General features: G+C 41.8%; 1 protein-coding gene across 1 annotated transcript; it reads right to left on the bottom strand.

Annotated features, from left to right (window-relative positions):
- Positions 1–2,758: 2,758 nt before the first annotated feature.
- On the bottom strand, positions 2,759–21,971 carry bcl2l11 (BCL2 like 11). The gene is given in 5 exon segments (XM_071380097.1): positions 2,759–8,151; positions 16,814–16,947; positions 19,498–19,849; positions 19,851–19,866; positions 21,617–21,971. Coding segments are annotated over 5 exon segments (648 nt in total). The 5' UTR covers positions 21,634–21,971; the 3' UTR covers positions 2,759–8,022.
- Between the last annotated feature and the right edge of the window lie 66 nt (positions 21,972–22,037).

Here is a 22,037-nt window from a genome sequence, read left to right as displayed (position 1 = left end):
GAATCTTTCACACCCACGGCCCAACGATGGTACTGGACCTAAAATTATTGGCTGTTTTTTTTGTCTTTTCATAATAAAATCTTTTTTTTCAACCTGCCGGGGCGACAGGTAGCCTAGTGGTTAAAGCATTGGACTAGTAACCAAAAGGTCGCAAGATCGAATCGCCGAGCTGACAAGGAATAAATCTGTCATTTTGCCCCTGAACAAGGCAGTTAACCCACTGTTCCTAGGCCATCATTGAAAATGAGAATTTGTTCTTAACTGACTTGCCTAGTTAAATAAAGGAAAAAAATAATACATTTTCAAATGTTCTGAGCTAGCCCTCCTGATGTTGTTTGACCCCACATGGACTACTACAGTGTCAGCTCCTGGCATCTGTGGTAGACCAGTTGGAAGCAGCCTTGTTATGTCCTGCACTCGTGCTTTTGGGTAGCACAGGGTTTCTGCCTTGGGGACCGAGATGTTTCTCACCATAGAGCTGCCTATGATGACAGCTGGTGATGTTGAATGGGCTGGTCTCTCAGGCAGCCTCATGGTCTGGTGAGCTGGGAGCTCTGAGGATCAGAACCCAGGACGAAGACGCAGGTACCTCCGGATTCGATCTTGATTGGTAAGCCACAAAGGACGAAGGCACCAGAACCTCTGGATTGAGGGCTGCAAAGCTGTTTCTGGTCTGTGTCAGTTCCGGGCTCAACATCTCCATGGAGACCCCGTTGCCAGAGGACGCGTATGAAGACATTTTCTGTATAGTTTTTTGGCCTTTTCCCCCAGCATTGTTCCAGCCATATCCGCGGCAACAGGAAGAATTAAGTCCTCCACAATAGTATGCGGCTTGCCTGTCCTAGCCACTCGGTAGCGCACCATATTAGACGCTTCTAGCCCCTTCTTATTAATGGTATCTGTTGCTTTTATACATGTCTTACTACTCGAAAGTTGTCTTTATTCTCGCACCAAAAACTACCGTGGCTTATTTTTCGAATTGTCATGTTTCGTTTCTAAACGTCTGCGCAAGAGTGAAGGTTTCCTGCGAGAGAGTAACTAGCTGTATTTGACATTGTGTTGTTATTTCACTGAACACTAGATGGTTTAATAATATTTTTGGCAGTGAAACAATGCTACTCAGGCGAGAAAAAAACCTCACTCAAATGTATAGCCCCGTTGGAAAATCTAATATTTTCAATGGTGAATCAAACGTGAATCACATTTTTATTTGGCATACTCCCGACGGCATTGCGCGTACCCCTGGCGGTACTATACGGTATATGGATTTTGAGAACCACATAAATAAATTGTCTGCTTGTGAAGTATAAACATCTAAATTACATGTATGATACATGATAACCATACATAATGACTACTCCATATTGCTAATTGATTTCATATAGTAGTAACCACAATTGGTCACCATATAAAAGGGTGTGTGTGAACACTTGTAAGGGAGAGGAAGAAATCAAAGAGCTCGTGGACAAGGGGCCTGTCAGAGAGGTCGTCATGGGCCCCATCAAAGAGGTCAAAGAGGTGGGCATGGGCCTCATCAAAGCATGGGCTCCATTAAAGAGGTTAAAGAGGTGGGCATGGGCCCTGTCAAAGAGGTGGACATCAGAGAGAGGGAGGCAGACGGCAGGGAACTGTTGCGTCTTATGAAGTCTGGGCCATCGTCGTTGACCATGTGGTAAACAGAGGCCTTACCATGGCAGAGGGTGACAGATGAGTTCACATCAATCTGAAAAGATCAGTTGTCAATTTGATCATCACAACATTTTGCCAAGAAAACCATTAAGTCTGCAGGATATGCACCATGCTTACCATTATATTTACAGTAAATTACATATTGTAATGCATGTAAATTCACAAAACATGTCACGGTATTCTTACATTATGATCTATTGACAGTACACTGTTCTACACTCAGAATTGACAGAAGACCACATGGTGGTGGCCGTGGCTGTGTGCTGACCGACCAGCAGGAGTGGGCCGTGGTGGAAATGGTGAGGGCCAGGAATGTCCGAAATAAAGCATGCCATTGAGGAGAACGATGACACCGTTGTAAATGTGGTATCCATCAGCCGACCAACAATCGCCCGCCTTTTGAAGAGTCACCAGGTATCTATGAAACACATTTTCCTGGTGCCTTTTGAGAGAAACAATGACCGGGTGAAACAACTGCGGGCCGAGTATGTTCCGGAACAGCACTATATACTGTATTACTGTTACTATTAATGCACATGATACTTCACAATATCATATTGGAACTGTACTGTAAAAATAACTAACCAAATTATATTTTTAGAGGGTGATGGTGCTTTATGTTGCTGTGAACCATCACACGTATATCTTTGTTGATGAAGCAGGCTTCAACCTGGCGAAAACTCAGCGCCATGGGCGGAACCTCATTGGCCAACGGGTGACCGTCCAAGTGCCAGGTGGGGGAAACATCTCCATGTGTGCAGCTATCGCTGAAGACGGTGTGGTAGGACGTAGGCCATTACTTGGATCCTACAACGCTGCACACCTCATTGTGTAAATTGAGCAGGCCTGTCAAGGTGAAGGGGTCACCTATTTCATTGCGTTGGACAATGTTAGGTTTCACCATGCAGAGGTGGTTCAGTCATGGTATGGGCCCATCCCTGATTCGTAACTCTATATCTGCCCCCATACTCTCCTTTCCTCAACCCTATTGAGGATTAATTTTCAGCATGGAGGTGGAAGGTGTACGATCACCATCCCCATGAGCGTGCCACCCTCCTTCTGGCAAAAGTCCTGCGGTGCATGAACAATGAGGACATTCACTGTGATGTGGATGAGAATTTATGGCCAAATGCTCAAGACAGGATTGATGCAAATTAATGTGTGCTAAATGTTAGGTTTTATTTTCATTCATTTAATTTGTTTCATTTAATTTCTTACATTTGATTACAGACAGTAAACCTATGTTGCAATTATATCTGAAATAAATAAATACAACATTTGCATGAATGATCGTAGAGGATGTCTTCATTGAGCACACCTTTGATTACACAGATAGATATTATGGAAATTATAGATTTTCTGTAATTTTTTTGGGGTAATGTAAGTATATTGTCTAATGTGAAAACTGTAATTTACAGTACTGTAGCATATTACTTTCAGCACTTCTAAGGGAAATTTGAAACACATATCTTGCATTGTTTGCTATTGGATTAACTGGTAGTTAAAACTAAATTGAAAAGATATCGTTGTGTTTTGGTGATTAAACCAATGTTCTTGTTCTATTACATTTCACAAACATATATTATAAATCAATGGTTGTGTGGTGAAAGATGTTTACGATCCAAATGAATGCACAATGAGAGGTTTCGAATGAAAGACTGGCAGCATTACAAGTGTGACCAGTTTGGATTTTGTACTATGAGTTGTGAAATATTTTCTTTTTCTTTATTTAACTAGGCAAGTCAGTTAAGAACAAATTCTTATTTTCAATGACAGCCTAGGAACAGTGTAACTGCCTTGTTCAAGGGCAGAACGACAGATTTTTACCTTGTCAGCACGGGGATTCAATCTTGCAACCTTCCGGTTACAAGTCCAACGCTCTAACCACTAGGCTACCTAACCACTAGACTACCTGTACCACATACTCGTGAAAATCACATACTCGTGAAGCAGCCACTGACTGGCTGAATATGGGATGCATAATTATCTTGGGTGGTTTGTGCCAAGTTGGGGAAGGTACCATACTTTCCGTGTCCTGCAGATGATCAGAGATAAGCATAGTCGCCACACAGAAGAAAAGAGTCCTCTTTTTACACGGTTACATAAATGAATAGTCTGCCCTATTTTCACTTGAACCAAAATAGAGACCGTTTTGAGAATTGATTTACACAAATGAAGACATATACAGTTGAAGACAGAAGTTTACATACACTTAGGTTGTAGTCATTAAAACTAGTTTTTCAACTACTCCACAAATTTCTTGTTAACAAACTATAGTTTTGGCAAGTCGGTTAGGACATCTACTTTGTGCATGGCACAAGTAATTTTTCCAACAATTGTTTACAGATTATTTCACTTATAATTCACTGTATCACAACTCCAGTGGGTCAGAAGGCACAGTCAACTAAGTTGACTATGCCTTTAAACAGCTTGAAAAATTCCAGAAAAGGATGTCATGGCTTTAGAAGCTGCTCATCATTTGAGTTAATTGGAGGTATACCTGTGGATGTATTTCAAGGCCTACCTTCAAACTCAGTGCCTCTTTGCTTGACATCATGGGAAAATCAATAGAAATCAGCCAAGACCTCAGATTTTTTTTTTCTGGTTCATCCTTGGGAGCAATTTCCAAACGCCCGAAGGTACCATGTTCATCTGTACAAACAATAGTACGCAAGTATTAACACCATGGGACCACACAGCCGTCATACCGCTCAGGAAGGAGACGCGTTCTGTCTCCTAGAGATGAACGGACTTTGGTGAGAAAAGTGCAAATCAATCCCAGAACAACAGCAAAGGACATTGTGAAGATGCTGGAGGAAACGGGTACAAAAGTATCTATATCTACAGTAAAACGAGTCCTATATCAACATAACCTGAAAGGCCACTCAGCAAGGAAGAAGCCACTGCTCCAAAACCGCCATAAAAAAGACAGACTACGGTTTGCAACTGCACATGGGGACAAAGATTGTACTTCTTGGAGAAATGTCCTCTGGTCTGATGAAACAAAAATAGAATTGTTTGGCCATAATGACCATTGTTATGTTTCCAGGAAAAAGGGGGATGCTTGCAAGCCGAAGAACACCATCCCAACCGTGAAGCACGGGGGTGGCAGCATTATGTTGTGGGGGTGCTTTGCTGCAGGAGGGACTGGTGCACTTCACAAAATAGATGGCATCATGAGGATGGAAGATTATGTGGATGGAAGATTATGTGGATATATTGAAGCAACATCTCAAAACATCAGTCAGGAAGTTAAAGCTTGGTCACAAATGGGGCTTAAGTACAACAAAGTCAAGGTATTGGAGTGGCCATCACAAAGCCCTGACCTCAATTTTATAGAAAATTTGTGTGCAGAACAGAAAAAGCGTGTGCGAGCAAGGAGGCCTACAAACCTGACTCAGTTACACCAGCTCTGTCAGGAGGAATAGGCCAAAATTCACCCAATTTATTGTGGGAAGCTTGTGGAAGGCTACCCAAAACATTTGACCCAAGTTAAACAATTTAAAGGCAATGCTACCAAATACTAATTGAGTGTATGTGAACTTCTGACCCACTGTGAATGTGATGAAAGAAGTAAAAGCTTTTTACTAGGATTAAATGTCAGGAATTGTGAAAAACTGAGTTTAAATGTATTTGGCTAAGGTGTATGTAAACTTCCGACTTCAACTGTATGTAAAAGAACAGTTTGCGTAAAAAAGATAGTCACACTTTCTTTGAATTGCCTGTGACAAATTCATTATGACTGCAATATGTGTGGTTATAGTTATAGAACAATGACAGTGGCTTATTGATTTTCATGAAAAAGGATGTGGTTTAATCAACAATGAAAGAAAATTCCAGATTTTTTTAAAGATGAAAAAAGGCTTTTTACAGGCACAGCAGTATTGCACAATTGAAATCACAACATTGCAATCTTTCAGTGCAAATTAGAAAATATAAAAAATAACGACATTTTGCTACAAATGTACTGGGTCCTGTGAGTCAGATAGATCAATTTCTGTCTGTCTGCACAGAGTGCAAAAGGGTCCTGAACAGACTGAATTCTGGGTACAGTAATAATTGTGCAAGAGGTACAAACCTGCACTTCCTCCACCAAGATGACACTGGTGAAAATGTATGGATCCAACTTGGGAATTTTGATGTGTCTGGGGAAAATGCTATTCCTATTTATGGTCTCTACCCATTAAGATGGATGGACAGTATGGACCATGTCTTCACTCAACACATATATATCTAGAGTACATGGAACCATTGGCTGACTGTCGGAGAAGTTTCCATATCAGTTTCAGAAGGTGACAGTTCAGCTTTCAGTTGTTCTCTTGGAAAGCATCTCTAGACACGACTACATACACCCTTCTGAGATACAGTACTTTGAAATGAGGTTTTTGGTTTCATTTGGCAACACCAAAAAAGAATAGACAGTCATACAAGATATAAAACATGGCAGAGCAGTAAAATGTTGGTACCAAGAAAAACATGACAGAATGAAACACATCATGCACTTCTCAAAATTGGGTTTGCAGAAATGTCATCAAACAATACCATCAACCTTACATTTCATCTACATGGTCAGCAAAACATTTTTTTAAATAAATGTAAAAGGCAGATTTTTGGCAGATAAAACCTTGAATGAGCTGTAAGTGCTATGCTATTTTAAAGATAGGCTTTCATCATCACATGTTATACTGTCAACATGCAATTTCCTGGATAATGTTTATTGAACTGTGGGTGTGGAATAGGTTTTCACATCAAATACCAACAGACTGACAGATAGGAGCCATTGGAATCAAAAGGGTGACCAAGGTAGTTGGACTGAACCACACCAATACTGTACTTTACAATAGGAACCAACCAGCAAAATGACAGTATAATCAATCTTTGGGTCACATGAGGGACACATACAATGTAAAACCCATGGTGCAGAATGTGGTAACAATTAACATGTAACATCCAAAGTAACCCTACTTCACTTTCTTAAAATATATATATATATTTTTTTTAAACATTCATTCTACCACAGATCAGAAATACAAAAATGTTTCAAGAATTTTGTCAAGAACATTTGGTGGTTTTTCTCACTGTTTATCCATCTAAGTTCTCAAGCATTGTGAGTGATCCCACCCATTCAAACCTGTCTCTCTATGCCTGTTCCTCTGGCTAATGTCGGCTCAAAGAGTTTGGTTCTCTTCCAGCAAAGCTTCTATGAGCTTTTAATGACCTAGCAACACTGCACTAGACTTGTCTGGGCCAACATGAGTGTCAGCTGGGCTAACAAAGCACTGACAACAGCAGGTCCGAACCAGAGGCTAAATGATAACAGGAATTATGTTTGACAGCTGATAAGGGCGGGGGGAAACAAATGAGACAACAGTAAAGTACGTTGTTTCAAGAAGTTACATTGTTTGCCCTAATTCATGTAGATCTACTTTGATTTCATTATATCTCATTCTTTTAGGCATTGTAGTTGCTATCAAACGTTTTTTTTTCTGTTCTCACAATGACTACTAACATCCATGCTATTGCTCTTAATACTGAATATGTTTGGAAAGGAAATACATTTTTAAAAATGGCATCTTCAGTTATTGCTCGAGGTTAATATACCTAAAGGGTTAATAAAAAGACTATTGGAGTGCACACTGAATCATTGTCTAAAACTACTGGACTTAAAAACACTTTCAATGGAGACTCTCCATTAAACAGACTTCATCTGGGTCCATGGAACCGACAATGGAACCGACTGCATCCAACCAGAATTGCAGGTTCGTTTTGGGAGGGAAATAGTGAGTTGCCATGAGGACCAGGAGGAACAGACACAGCGCAGACTCTACACATCTGACCATGGGTAAACTCACAAACACTTAGAAACAAACAAATACAGAGAAAGAAAATAGCGCAGTAGCAAAGAAAAAGAGAAGCTGTACAAGGTACATGTAACCTCCACAAAGCCTTATCCACACAGCGTTATCCCTGTGAGCGCTCCGCAATGGGACACTCCATCTTTGGTTCTTTGATTAGGCTCAGCTTTCCAGATCCGCGCAGGAAACATAGGTGCAAAATTCCAGGTGTTGTAGAATTTCCAAAGAAAGTATTCCCAAAGCATTACAGATTCCCTATCCCAATTTATGCTGGACCAGGGAATCCTGAGGCCATTCAAGGTCAAAAACCATCAAGACAAAGTTGTAAAGGTTCACATATGAAGGAGAGTCCATTCTGAAAATGTGACAATTTTACATATTCATATATGTATAGGGTCTATAACAGAATTCTCCCAGGTTCTACAGTATGTGCCTGCTGGGTGCTCCAGAGGATGGGATTGGGGCTTCTGTCTGTCAATCATCTTCTCCGCAGGATTATCTGTAATAGTCGTCCAATCAGAAGACCCATCCACAGTAGGAAGGCGGGCTCTTGGTGCATCTGCTGCAGGTTTCCCTGGGCAACCTGACCGTTTCCGCCTGCAAGGTGCTGTGGAGTACACAGAAAAGGAGCCGTGTTACATCCTCTTGTACATACAGTATAACCACTAAAGATACTACACAAACATAGAGCATCAACATTATTGCCACAACACACAGCGTAATAGCGCCACTCACCTTTTACTCCAGACATATGATTCAAACAAATTGCACTAATAAACAGATTTACCCTCCGTGAACCCATGGGGGTCTTGGCTGACCACCATAAAGACCCCTGCTGTGTATAGAAGACAGACAGCTGAGGTTTGCTGATAATACTGGACATGGCTGAGCTCAACTGTAGTCAGTGTGCCAGTCCTTTCATGACACACATGCAACCCTAACAAACACAGGAAGCAGGCCAACACAACTCAACATCCTGCCCCACCTCACCCCAAACCCTTGCTCCCTCTCCGGGTGTTAGGATCAGTGGGTTAACTCCACACTTAAGACCAGAGGCCCAGGCAATCAAATGAAACGTTCTTACATGTGTTGGCTCCTGTGAAACTGCCAGGATGTGCTTGTGTACAGTATGTGTGTTTGTTAATTATGTGTACACAGTATTGAATTATATAAGCACAATTGAGCATTAAATGAGCAACCAAGGTAAAAGTATTTACCCTTTCAATGGAGCGATGATCTGCTCTTCTGATCTTTGTGTCAACATTACTGTGTTGGGCAGAGGCCCGGCAAACTACCACACTAGAGCCTTGGGCTGAACTGAACCATCACACACGAACATACCAGGTTTACAACATGAGTCATACTTCTTAATGAGAAAAACAGGGCAGCAGCACGGTCATAAAAGCCATTCTATTAGGTCAGCTACTTCAGCTTCAGATGGAAGAGGTACTTGATGACCTAAACATAAATAGGGAAATATTTACTGTGAGATGAATGGAGAGATTAGGGAAGAGATTGAGCCATTCTATTAGGTCTTTAGCAGTGCACTTGGACTTGGCCAGGTCATAGGGTCCTGATAATGGTGGATGAATGGACTACTCCCTCCTCAGAGACAATTACCTCTGCAGACATGGCAAAGGGGAGATGAAAACAGGTGGCTGTCTTGGCCCGGCCATCACGTTGGCCTGAGGTCACTAGTTTGGCATGGCTCTTGCAATAAGCGTTGGTCATTTCCCCTGTGGCCTCTTTGGCAGAGGGGACTGAGGAAACACCAAGTCTGAGTTCTACAACTGTGCTGAAGTATGACTGGGGTATCACTCCATTAGTGAATCACTGCATGTGTGTGGATTCAGAGCAGCTTGGCAGGGAGCCATACAGTGCTGACATTTAGGAACTAATGCAAGGGGGATATCAACGCTTTGTTTTAGCTGAAATGAGTCATGCCAAGAACCACAAAAGCCTGGAGTGACTGTGAACAGTGTCTGAGGAAACAGGTGATGAGGAAGTGGACTTAAATGGAAGTGCATTAACCCCTCTGTAAGAAAGACAGAGCAGAACTGGGAACCTTGCAAGACCCCATTCACCTTAGGGCCAAGAATGATAAGTTCATGAAAGAAATGGCAGACCGATGGCTTGGCTAGATATAAATGATTGCTCTGAAAGATTTAACAAGAACTTAAAACACGCTGTTGAAAGGTTGTTTGATTAGAACATACAGTGCATTCGGAAAGTATTCAGACCCCTTCACTTTATCCACATTTTGTTACATTACAGCCTTATTCTAACATCGATGAAAGTATTTTTTCCCTCATCAATCTACACACAGTACCCCATAATGACAAAGCAAAAACATTTTAAAAAACAACATTTTTTCACATGTATAAAAATACAAAAAAACTGAAATACCTTATTTACATACAGTTGAAGTTGGAAGTTTACATACACCTTAGCCAAATACATTTAAACTCAGTTTTTCACAATTCCTGACATTTATCCTAGTAAAAATTCCCTGTCTTAAGGTCAGTTAGGATCACCACTTTATTTTAAGTGTGAAATATCAGAATAATAGTAGAGAGAATGATTTATTTCAGCTTTTATTTCTTTCATCACATTCCCAGTGGGTCGGAAGTTTACATACACCCAATTAGTATTTGGTAGCATTGCCTTTAAATTGTTTAACTTGGTTCAAAAATTTCGGGTAGCCTTCCACAAGCTTCCCACAATAAGTTGGGTGAATTTTGGCCCATTCCTCCTTTCTATAGGATTGAGGTCAGGGCTTTGTGATGGCCACTCCAATACCTTGACTTTGTTGACCTTAAGCCATTTTGCCACAACTTTGGAAGTATGCTTGAGGTCATTGTCCATTTGGAAGACCCATTTGCGACCAAGCTTTAACTTCCTGACTGATGTCTTGAGATGTTGCTTCAATATATCCACATAATTTTCCTTCGTCATGATGCCATCTATTTTGTGAAGTGCACCAGTCCCTCTTGCAGCAAAGCACCCCCAAAACATGATGTTGCCACCCCCGTACTTCACAGTTGGGATGGTGTTCTTCGGCTTGCAAGCTTTCCCCTTTTTCCTCCAAACATAACGATGGTCATTATGGCCAAAGAGTTCTATTTTTGTTTAATCAGTCCAGAAGAGAGGACATTTCTCCAAAAAGTACGATCTTTGTCCCCATGTGCAGTTGCAAACCGTAGTCTGTCTTTTTTATGGCGATTTTGGAGCAGTGGCTTCTTCCTTGCTGAGTGGCCTTTCAGGTTATGTCGATATAGGACTCGTTTTACTGTGGATATAGATACATTTGTACCTGTTTTCTCCATTATCTTCACACGGTCCTTTGCTGTCGTTCTGGGATTGATTTGCACTTTTCGCACCACAGTATGTGGAGACAGAACGCGTCTCCTTCCTGAGCGGTATGACGGCTGCGTGGTCCCATGGTGTTGGCTGATTTCTTTTGATTTTCCCATAATGTCAAGCAAAGAGGCACTGCGTTTGAAGGTAGGCCTTAAAATACATCCACAGGTTCACCTCCAACTGACTCAAATGATGTCAATTAGCCTATCAGAAGCTTCTAAAGCCATGACATACTTTTCTGGAATTTTCCAAGCTGTTTAAAGACACAGTCAACTTAGTGTATGTAAACTTCTGACCCACTGGAATTGTGATACAGTGAATTATAAGTGAAATAATCTGTCTGTAAACAATTGTTGGGAAAATTACTTGTGTCATGCACAAAGATGTCCTAACCGACTTGCCAAAATTATTGTTTGTTAACAAGAAATTTGTGGAGTAGTTGAAAAACTAGTTTTAATGACTCCAACCTAAGTGTATGTAAACTTCCGACTTCAACTGTAAGTATTCAGAACCTTTACTCAGTACTTTGTTTTACTGAGATTATAATAGAATGAGAAAGAGGGAAGATATATGTACTTACTGTAAGCTTGACTAATTAAACAGTTCTAGGCAGTGGTTTCAACACAGGGTAAACACATAGACTTGATCCAGATATTTGGCCATTGTGTCCGAGGGTAAAACCTCTCTGGTGTGTATTATAGTATCGTGACTCAATGTTGCATTTTGTATTGCATTATATAACTAGTACACACAGTATGTAATCACACGCCACTTCACACCCTGAGGCATGCAACACGAGAGGCTGGCGTAATGCAAATCAACAGGTGAATGACCCCTTTAGTAATATGTTATTAGTTGTGTAAAACTGACTGAAGGAGGGGAGGTGGATCAACTTAAATATGGGATCAATCTAGCTTTCCCTTTAAGAATCATGTTTTTGGCAGTGATGACGTTAATACCCAAATTCACTGAATACTGACAGTTTCGCCCACAACCAGCTAATTGGTACAATATTACAAAACATTAACACAATTTGAAGTAGAAGACATGCAATTAAAGTGACTCGCTAATACGTTCGCAGATGTCTGCCTGCAATTGCTGCCTGAGGAAAAACAAAGTTGTCACTGATACTCATCGAATGTGTTTTTATTTGATTAAAACAAGTTTTTATGCAGATGCTTAAAATAGTTTTTAAAACAGACAAACTTCTCTCTACCTCATTCTTCAAGACAAAGACTGCAGGTCCTAAAACAAAATAACATTGCGTCACAAATAAGAGGGTGCTTATTTGCGGCTTCCTACTGAAAATCCCTTTGAGGAACAAACCCAATTTTAAAATAAAATAGAAACTCCACAAAGTGAGCTGCCATGCGAATGCTCAGATAATTTGAGTGGCAAAATACAGACGTTAGTTATCTTAGAATAACAACATGTTTCTGTGGCCAGACATCTGCTTTGCATTAGCAGGGCGCTTGTCCTTTTGCGTCTCACACTGCTATCTGCCATATTCACCACTGGAGACGTCTCACACTGCTATCTGCCATATTCACCACTGGAGACGTCTCACACTGCCATCTGCCATATTCACCACTGGAGACGTCTCACACTGCCATCTGCCATATTCACCACTGGAGACGTCTCACACTGCTATCTGCCATATTCACCACTGGAGACGTCTCACACTGCCATCTGCCATATTCACCACTGGAGACGTCTCACACTGCCATCTGCCATATTCACCACTGGAGACGTCTCACACTGCCATCTGCCATATTCACCACTGGAGACGTCTCACACTGCTATCTGCCATATTCACCACTGGAGACGTCTCACACTGCCATCTGCCATATTCACCACTGGAGACGTCTCACACTGCCATCTGCCATATTCACCACTGGAGACGTCTCACACTGCCATCTGCCATATTCACCACTGGAGACGTCTCACACTGCCATCTGCCATATTCACCACTGGAGACGTCTCACACTGCCATCTGCCATATTCACCACTGGAGACGTCTCACACTGCCATCTGCCATATTCACCACTGGAGACGTCTCACACTGCCATCTGCCATATTCACCACTGGAGACGTCTCACACTGCTATCTGCCATATTCACCACTGGAGACGTCTCACACTGCCATCTGCCATATTCACCACTGGAGACGTCTCACACTGCCATCTGCCATATTCACCACTGGAGACGTCTCACACTGCCATCTGCCATATTCACCACTGGAGACGTCTCACACTACCATCTGCCATATTCACCACTGGAGAGACGTCTCACCAGACCTGGGCTCAAATAGTACTTGGGATTCGTTCAAATACTTTAGCTGCGCTTGATTGAGCTGGCCTGGTGCATTAGAATTGCTCAAAAAGTGCAAACCCTGTCCATCTCGCACTCTGGAAAGGCTCAGTTAAACGTTCAAAGTGTTTGAAAGAAAACAAATGATTTGTGTACCTCTAGCAGGAGGAGTGCCCTGAATTAAAAGCCTCCTATATCAGCCCATAAGACAGAGCACCTACACATGAAAAGCTAACTTCACAGCGATGCAACCACTAAACACCAACACAAGCATCACAGAACCAGAGAAAGGGAGTATGGAGACACCCAAACCCACAACACACTCAAAGACTCAGTGGATCAACTCCACTCAGAAGTTCTTTCCAGCGCCTCACACAAAGCATGACAACCGTTGGAGCCTGGGTTCAAACTGACCCTGGGAGAAGATGACAAGGAGGGCCGGGGCGGGGCTGAGTGCGTCTCCATGGCGCTGGGTGAGTGAGGCCTGTAAAGGCAGACCAGTGGATAATTAGAGCCCACAGTGGGCTCCCTGAGAGCCTTAACCACAGGGCAGTCACGTAGTCCTGCAATTCTGCAACACAAACAATCACTCACTAACCAGCTCCACTGCCAGGTCATTGTAACCTGACACTTCCTCCTGTCAGTCTCAAACCCCCGGGCTTGGCCTCTTTGACCTTGATCACACACTCAGACAGCCCTAAGAGTATTTTCCATGATGGCTATTAGGCAGAGAAGGAATGGGGTGTGTATGTGTGTGTGTGTGTGTGTGTGTGTGTGTGTGTGTGTGTGTGTGTGTGTGTGTGTGTGTGTGTGTGTGTGTGTGTGGCAAAACAAAACCTGGACATTGCTAGAGTAATGCAGGCCACTGGTCAGTTCTGTGGGTGGCCAGAGGCCATAGAGCCAATCAGAAGGAAGGACAGGGAAGTGTGACAGATGACACAGACCTGTGTGTCAGTAAACAAAGTGTGCAGGAGGGTTTTTGATTCACCTTACGTGACACCTGAAAACACACAAACACTTTGTCTACAATGAAATGACTCACTTTATAGTCACTAGCTAGGAAGTACTAGAGCTCATCCAGATACAATCATTATGACAGTTATTGGCAGTTGCCAATCTATACATAGAACTGTATGAAACACCTGCATTTGTCAGTAACACACAATGCAATAACCTGTAGAAAGTTATGTAATAGACAATTGTGACAGATGGGAGAAGTACAAGACAGCTCTAGATTCTAGAAAGGGACAGTCTTTCAGAATTCCTCTCCCTGATCGCAACCAAACACCTGAGACCAGAACATGGCACATAGAACACAATATGTTCTGCTTTTTATTGGGCTTTTTGTTCTCGAAATACATAAACCTCCCTCTATACAAGAGAGATATTTACATGTACGAAGCAAGCACACACACACACACACACACACACACACACACACACACACACACACACACACACACACACACACACACACACACACACACACACACACACACACACACACACACACACACACACACACACACAGAGAGAGAGAGAGAGAGAGAGCGAAACCCTGTTCTGTTCTACAGCCTCACCTGTTGAAAGGTGTGTAAATATTTACTTCTCCCCAGACACCCAGACGCCATTAGTAACACATTATTCATGGAAAATGCTTATGCACTCATTATAAATAAATATTTCTTCTTTTTTTTGTGAGAAAATACAAAGTCCAGTCATCAGTTCATATTTGATTATACAGACAAACCTTCCCCTTTTATGGGTACTAGGCAGTGTCCCTTGGGGATGGTGATGAAGATAACAGAATAGAAATGTCCATGACAAGAACATCCCGGGGTTATGAACTGGCAAGAAAAACAGTTTTCAACAAATTCCATGCAGTCACATGGAAACTCCCTAAAATGCATGCAACATGCACTGTCAACAGCTTTCAAACAGATGTGGGGCAGCAAGTAGCCTAGCGTCTAAGAGCGTTGGGCCAGTAACCGAAAGGTCGCCGATTCGAATCCCTGAGCCGACTAGGTGACAAATCTTTCAATGTTCCTTTGAGTAAAGCACTGAACCCTAATTGCTCCTGTAAGTTGCTCTGGAAAAGAGTGTCTTCTAAATGACGTAAATGTTAAAAAACATTTTATGGGTCTTTCATATCAGCCAATTCAAGACTGCGCAGATGGAGAGTGACAAGAATGGAACATGGAAGAAGATTCCCTATAAACTAAAAATTCCCTAAAAAAAAAATCCCAACAAAACTATTTGAGTATGATTAGTGTTCAAGTGTAAGATCTGAACAGAGTTATGAAATTAACCAGGAAATGGGTAACCCCGGGTAAGATGAATCACCACCTGACAGAGATTGTTTTAGCTACAAAGAGCATGTCCTGTAGCAGATGTAGGATCTTAATTTGATCACTCTTTTGTTGCTGAGAATTTTCCTGGAAACTCAGAGCTTTGTGATATACATAAATTAACAAAAAACCTGCACTAGTAGGGTTATATTAGTGCTATTGCACTTTTCATGTAGCCTCTCTCTCTCTCGCTCTCTCTCCCTCCCTCCCGCTCTCTCTCTCTCGCTCTCCCTCCATCTCCCTCTCTCTCTCGCTCCCTCTCTCTCGCTCTCTCTCCATCTCCCTCTCTCTCTCTCTCTCTCTCTCTCTCCCTCCACACAACCTTTTCATGTCGGTGTTGAAGGTCGCCTCCTGCTGGGTGTGTCTTTGAACATTAGGCCGGTCGCGTAACAGCTGATACGTGATATTCACCCCTCCACGGCATATGTCATAGTGAGCTCACTGAAAATGATTAAGATATGCAAATACAATTATTTTGGTAACAACACATTATTCTTATGCACTGTATTATAAATAATGTTCTAAAGCCAGAGTGCCCTCAGTACATAAGAAATGAGAACACAGAATGCTAGGTCAAGGACACAAATAGAAATCATCTAGAATGGCACGTTGAACTGAGCACCTTATCAGCTCCATTTGATCCAGTGCAGTCCTTGACAGGGTTTGTAAATAAGGTGATGCAACCTCCAGAAATGTAAAGTAGCAAGAGAAATGTAAAGTAGCAAGAGAAAGAAACCAACTGCACAGGCAATTTCTTCAACGATGCTGTCATGATTTCGGCAGCAGGTCTGCGAAAACGCTTAAATTATTGACACTATCTAATCGGAAGATTAACTTTCCATTGCACTGCAGTGACTACTGTGATCATCATTTATTTTTATTTTACCTTTATTTAACTAGGCAAGTCAGTGGGAACAGTGGGTTGCCTTGCAGAATGATTTTTACCTTGTCAGCTCGGGGATTCGACCTTGCAACCTTTCGGTTACTAGTCCAACGCTCTAACCACTAGGCTACCTGCCGCCCCAATTTGATCGTGATAGAATTATTTTTGCAGTGCCTGTGTATCGTATCCTATGAGAGTGGTTGACAGCCACAAACTCCCTTAGGGATATTTGAACTGAAGCTACCAATTCCCTGAAAGTGATTGTTTAATTCATTGTTTTCCCCCCCGAAACTACATATCATCAGGATATATGGGTCTCTTTTTAGGATCCTCCCGTCTGTAAGTCTCAGTGCTGGTGTAACTACTCACCGCATGTATGAAGAGGTTGTTAAACTCATCTCCAATGCGCTGAAGCTCCTGACCGATGAGTATCTCTGGCCGCATGTCCCCCGCAGTCGGTGGTGGGCGTGCTCTATAGGGCCGGAGGGGGTTGGGCCACACGTCTGGGGGACAAAGAACAAATGGCTCTCAGAACTCATTGGAACACAATCTAATAACAAAGACCAAGCTACAACAATACTAAGAGGAGTCCAGTATGACTCCCTGCTTATGTACTATAGTGTGGTTTAGTTATGAATGTGTTCTGATCTCTTGTTATGACTCACGTGTCATGAACCATGTCTAATATTTCTCATATCCCTCAAGGGCCCTACAATATCAGTTGCACCATATGTTAATATGGAAACACTTTACTGCAAGTAGCCTGATATAATGGCTTTATATCACTGTCATAAAAGAGACATAACAATAACACATAGCACAGTGATAATTATTGACATGCTTCATGCACATGATAGTGTAAGACTATTGTTATGAAACGTTACCTTTTGTTATCTTATGACAATCTTATGAGTGTGTTTTAAAGGCTATTTGTCAAGAAACCTCAAGTAAAGTTGTCAAAATCTAAATGTAATTGAATCCACCAAAGGCATACTGTATATTACAGATACAGTATATATAGAGCAAGGATCATCAACCAGATTCAGCCGCGGGATGATTATTTCTTAAGCGGATGTTCGGGGTCCGGAAAAAATAATTACTAATAATTTGTAGTCGCCAAATTTACCACAAGAAGCCCAAACAGATATAATGTTTGACTAAAACATAATCATTTCGAACCTTGCTTACATTTGTATACGATCACGTTTCTCTCGATTATGTGCGGGAATACTTGTGAACAGATTTCTAAAATTAAAATCACTTGGAGCTGAATTCCTGGTGTTTTTAGTCCATTATGTCCAACAATAAAAGAAAAATAAATGTAAAAAACCTTGTTTTTTTCATATTTGCTCACAAAACTTGGTGGGCCAAATAAAAACCACCCGTCAGTTGGGGAACGCTGACATAGACTATCAGATATTACACCAAACTTGTGGTTTTCTATACGTGTGCTAGGATCAATCATATCTGGTATTCAGAAAAGAAAGTCTGAGTCAAAAAACAGGTAAACAATTCCTCCCCAGCGTCTGTCTCCCTCAGGCAATAACAGGCGGTGGTAATAAAACTGGAGAACATTGATGTTATTCTCCACAAACAAACTCTTCAGACTTTATCTTAAGAAATGGCTTTGAGTGGGGCCCAATTATTGGCTTCCCAACATCAGAGATGGAAAAGTTGTTTCCAAACGGGTTCTTTGACTGTCCCCATAGGATAAACTTTTTGGGTTCCAAGTAGAACTCTCTGTGGAAAGCCTTCTATATAGAACCCAAAAGGGTTCTACCTGGAACCAAAGGGGTTCTACGTGGATCCAAAATAGGTTCTTCAATGGGTTAACCTATGGGGACAGCCAAAGAACCCTTTTAGGTTCTAGATAGCACCTTTTTTTTCGAAGAGTGTACCCATTAAAGGAAAATTCCACCGCAAAAATATATGTTGGTAGTGGTAACAGAGTGCATCATACTGGCTGTATTTAGAAAGTTATATATCTTGATATATATCTTGATTGTTGACATGCAAAATATTTTTGGACTATATCACCTACGGACTAATAAAACAAATACCAAAAGGAGTTTTCCTTTAAGAGTAGTCTCATTGGGATTAGAGATGTGTGTGCAACACAGATAGAGATGTGTCTGTCCCTCATATCAGCCGGCTCCTAAGGAGAATGAGCAGGGAGGAAGCCCTGTTTGCTGTTGACCAAAGACACAGAGGGCTATTTGACTGGCCTCTACTCCAATTCACTACATGTGGCCTCTACTCCAACTCACTACACGTGGCCTCTACTCCAACTCACTACACGTGGCCTCTACTCCAACTCACTATATGTGGCCTCTACTCCAACTCAAGACATGTGGTTAAATAAAAGTACACAGGTGAATTAGGCTGCTCAATCACATATATTATGCACGATGGGGCCAAAAAACAGTGCCTGTTTGTCCCAGTGTATTTCCTTTTGCTTGTCGTCTATGGCCACTGGCTTTGTCAGGGCATGTTATTGAGGTCGAGTGTAAATCTGGGTGCACGTACAGGTGCCATTAACAAACACATGCGCATGCATGTTTTGCTATCACGCACACTCCTTGGTGGCTTGTTATGACACAACTCAGTAAACGCAGTGCAGATACTGATCTAAAAAAACTTCCTGCTGAGGTTGAATCCAACTATTGGCTCATCGTCACGTTATACAGGAGTCTCGACCCATGCAGATATCGTAATGACTACGGTATTTAAGTAAATATAACTACAGACATTACAAACAACCCAAGGGCCAATTAGCGCGCAATAATCCAAGACGCATCCGTACATAATAGCCCGCCATCCTCCCCCCATATCAATAAATACGATACAGTATCAATGGTCCTTAGTACATTGTAATAGTCAGGGGACGTCGTCAAATGGTGTGAGTTAAGTGTATAAAACAAGTGTACTTTCTGATTGCCACAAGGGCAGCGTAAATAGTTTATCATGTGCGCAATGCCATGCCTCGAAGCCAGCGCTCTGAATTGTGAGTAACAATTTTATTTGTGCGACACCAGCAAGTGTGCGTGCCTTACCATAATCTCGCCGGGTCTCCAGTGCTCTAGACATGCGCTGCAGTGCGTGGGTAATGACTTGGCTAGATGGGCTCGGAGTCTGTGTCGACTTGTTATCTTTCAATAGCGGGGAGCTTGGAATAGAATCGCTGTCGAACGAAAAATATCCACTGGAGGACCTGGACAGTGTTCTGAACACTGGCGACCTCGACTGGAAACCAAGCAGACTATTCGGAATCATTATTCCTCCCCGTGACTGCTGGTCCCCTTCGCAGGACTGGGGGTTGTCAGACGGTTCGGCACGAGAGGCTGCTCCGCCACCGGGATGCGACTCTCCGCTTTTCCCTCTCTCAATTAGGGTGGTCGTGCCATTTGGACCGATTTTGTAGTCTGTAGGATAGATCAAGTATCAGAGTTAGGCTATTTTTTTTATATATATATATTTTGTCCGTGCATTGTCATTATTTGTTGGAGATTTCCTCTCCTGGAATCAAAAATCTAAAACAGACATAATTTCTAGAAAACGTAGGTTAATTAAACAAAACGCGCATGGCTAAATATCCCGCAGGGTCGAGTCCAGTGTATCCAAGTTTTTGAGTCGGCCGTAACTTCTTCTTCCTCTATACGTACCTCCATTGTTTGTACAGAAGTGCTGATTCCAGCATTTCTAGCAGGGAAAAACATTTGGCATGAAAATACAAGCCGTAGTAACTGCGTCACAACCCAATCTCCAAGCCAAGTTAACATCTTCGATCCGAAATGAAAGTTGTGAATAGCCTATTGTGGATCCACATGAAAAATCTAGTTATAGTCATGTTTTCGAAACTAATCTGATCGTTACTTGTATTCCATACTCGAATTGGTTCCAAATTGCGCATGAAGGACCGCAGACAGAGTACACTTTTTCACTATTATGCCTATAGGCTATCTGTCGACTTTATAATACTTTATATAATACTTTCAGTAGCCTACTATATCACAAATACTTACTCATATCAAACACATTCAAAGTTAAATCGAAAGCCACATTTTAGAGACAACCAAAACGCAGAGTCAGAAAACGAACAATAGAGTACAAGCACATCAAGCAGTTTCTTGCTGGAGAGTCTGCACACATTTGTTATGAAAAGTTCTCTACGAACATGTGTTGAAAGCAGACCTGATTGGATTAGAGCCTTTGTGACTGGCAGGCAATTGGATTAGCTAAATGAAACGCATCCAAAATCATAGGCTAGCCTACTGGTCCATTATCGCCACCCACAGGTTGCAGTAGTAGCCTCTCTTTTTTATTTTGTCTTGAAAATGGAAATACATGTTGACCCCTTGCCTATATATCACTGAATCACCTGAGAACAGGAGTCCCATTGTCGTTCAACTTCAACAGGTGATTAATTTATTGCTGGATCGTCTGAGAAGAATGAGGGTAGGTTAATGTGGAAAACAAAAGGGAAACAAACAGGTACCTTTCATCCCTATCTTCAAAATAAAACTGCCTATTGGCGTATTATAGGCTATATAATGTCATGCATCGCACTGTAACCGAGAATAAAGTAGACCAATAGGCCTACAAAAATATCGCAGTTTAAATCTCAGGCAGCAGTTGAATTTTTTTTGAATATGGTCTTTATTTTCATTATATTCAAGTCCATCGCGTCTAGTGTTTCAAGGTTTTCTAGGACGATGATAATAGGCTACTAAAGATCATCAGGAACGATTGACATCGGTTAAGATCGTATAATTCTCACACGCTAAACCGCTGTGCAGACACGGGGGTGGACTTCATCAAAACAAGTACGAACTTTCTCCAATTAATTTCAAAGCGCTGTCGCGGCGAGGCGTGCGGTGTGAGCGGAATAAGATACTTTTGTTGCATTACGAAAACACATGATATAGTAGCCTACAAAGTAAATGCATTTAGACAAGACACCATAGTTCTCTAAAAAACAATTAATTAGGCATATGAGGCTATCTTGGATATTCTTCTCAGAATCACGGTTTTCTTGACAACTGAGTGAAGTCTAAAGTTGGGAGAACCGCGGTGCAATTTTCTGTTACATTGTCTATTCTTAGTCTACTGCAATTATAGCCTTTTTAAAAACAGTAAATGCATGCGATATCCTGATGTTCATTTTGCACTCACCTGGACGAATCGGACATGTCCTAAACCGCTTTAGTAGCGGGACATAAGAGTTGTCAATAACAGTAAAATATCTGAAAATCCACTTTTGAACTTCTCACACCTCCAAAACGCAAAAGATTAGAGCCCACACAGTGTCTTTTTAATCAGAAAACGACGATGTCAACATCGAAAGAATAGTGGTTCCGCCTTGTAAAAAAAGATCCTTCAAAATATAGGTTGGGTGAAGGAAGGGAAAAAGCGTTCGACTCTTTTGTCTCCGGTGTGGATATCTCAGCTGGGGATACTTCCTTGCTGTAGCAGCTCACTCGCAACTGATAGAAAAAGTTGAAACGTCTGGTCTGTGTCAAGAGTGGGGTGACGCCTGTGTGCCATCCTCCGCCTCTTGACCCGCCTACTCTTTCAATGGGTGGGATCTCAGCCT

This window comes from Salvelinus alpinus, chromosome 32 (assembly GCF_045679555.1).
Source record: "Salvelinus alpinus chromosome 32, SLU_Salpinus.1, whole genome shotgun sequence".
NCBI lineage: Eukaryota > Metazoa > Chordata > Actinopteri > Salmoniformes > Salmonidae > Salvelinus > Salvelinus alpinus.
This window is presented reverse-complemented; position numbering and strand designations above follow the sequence as displayed.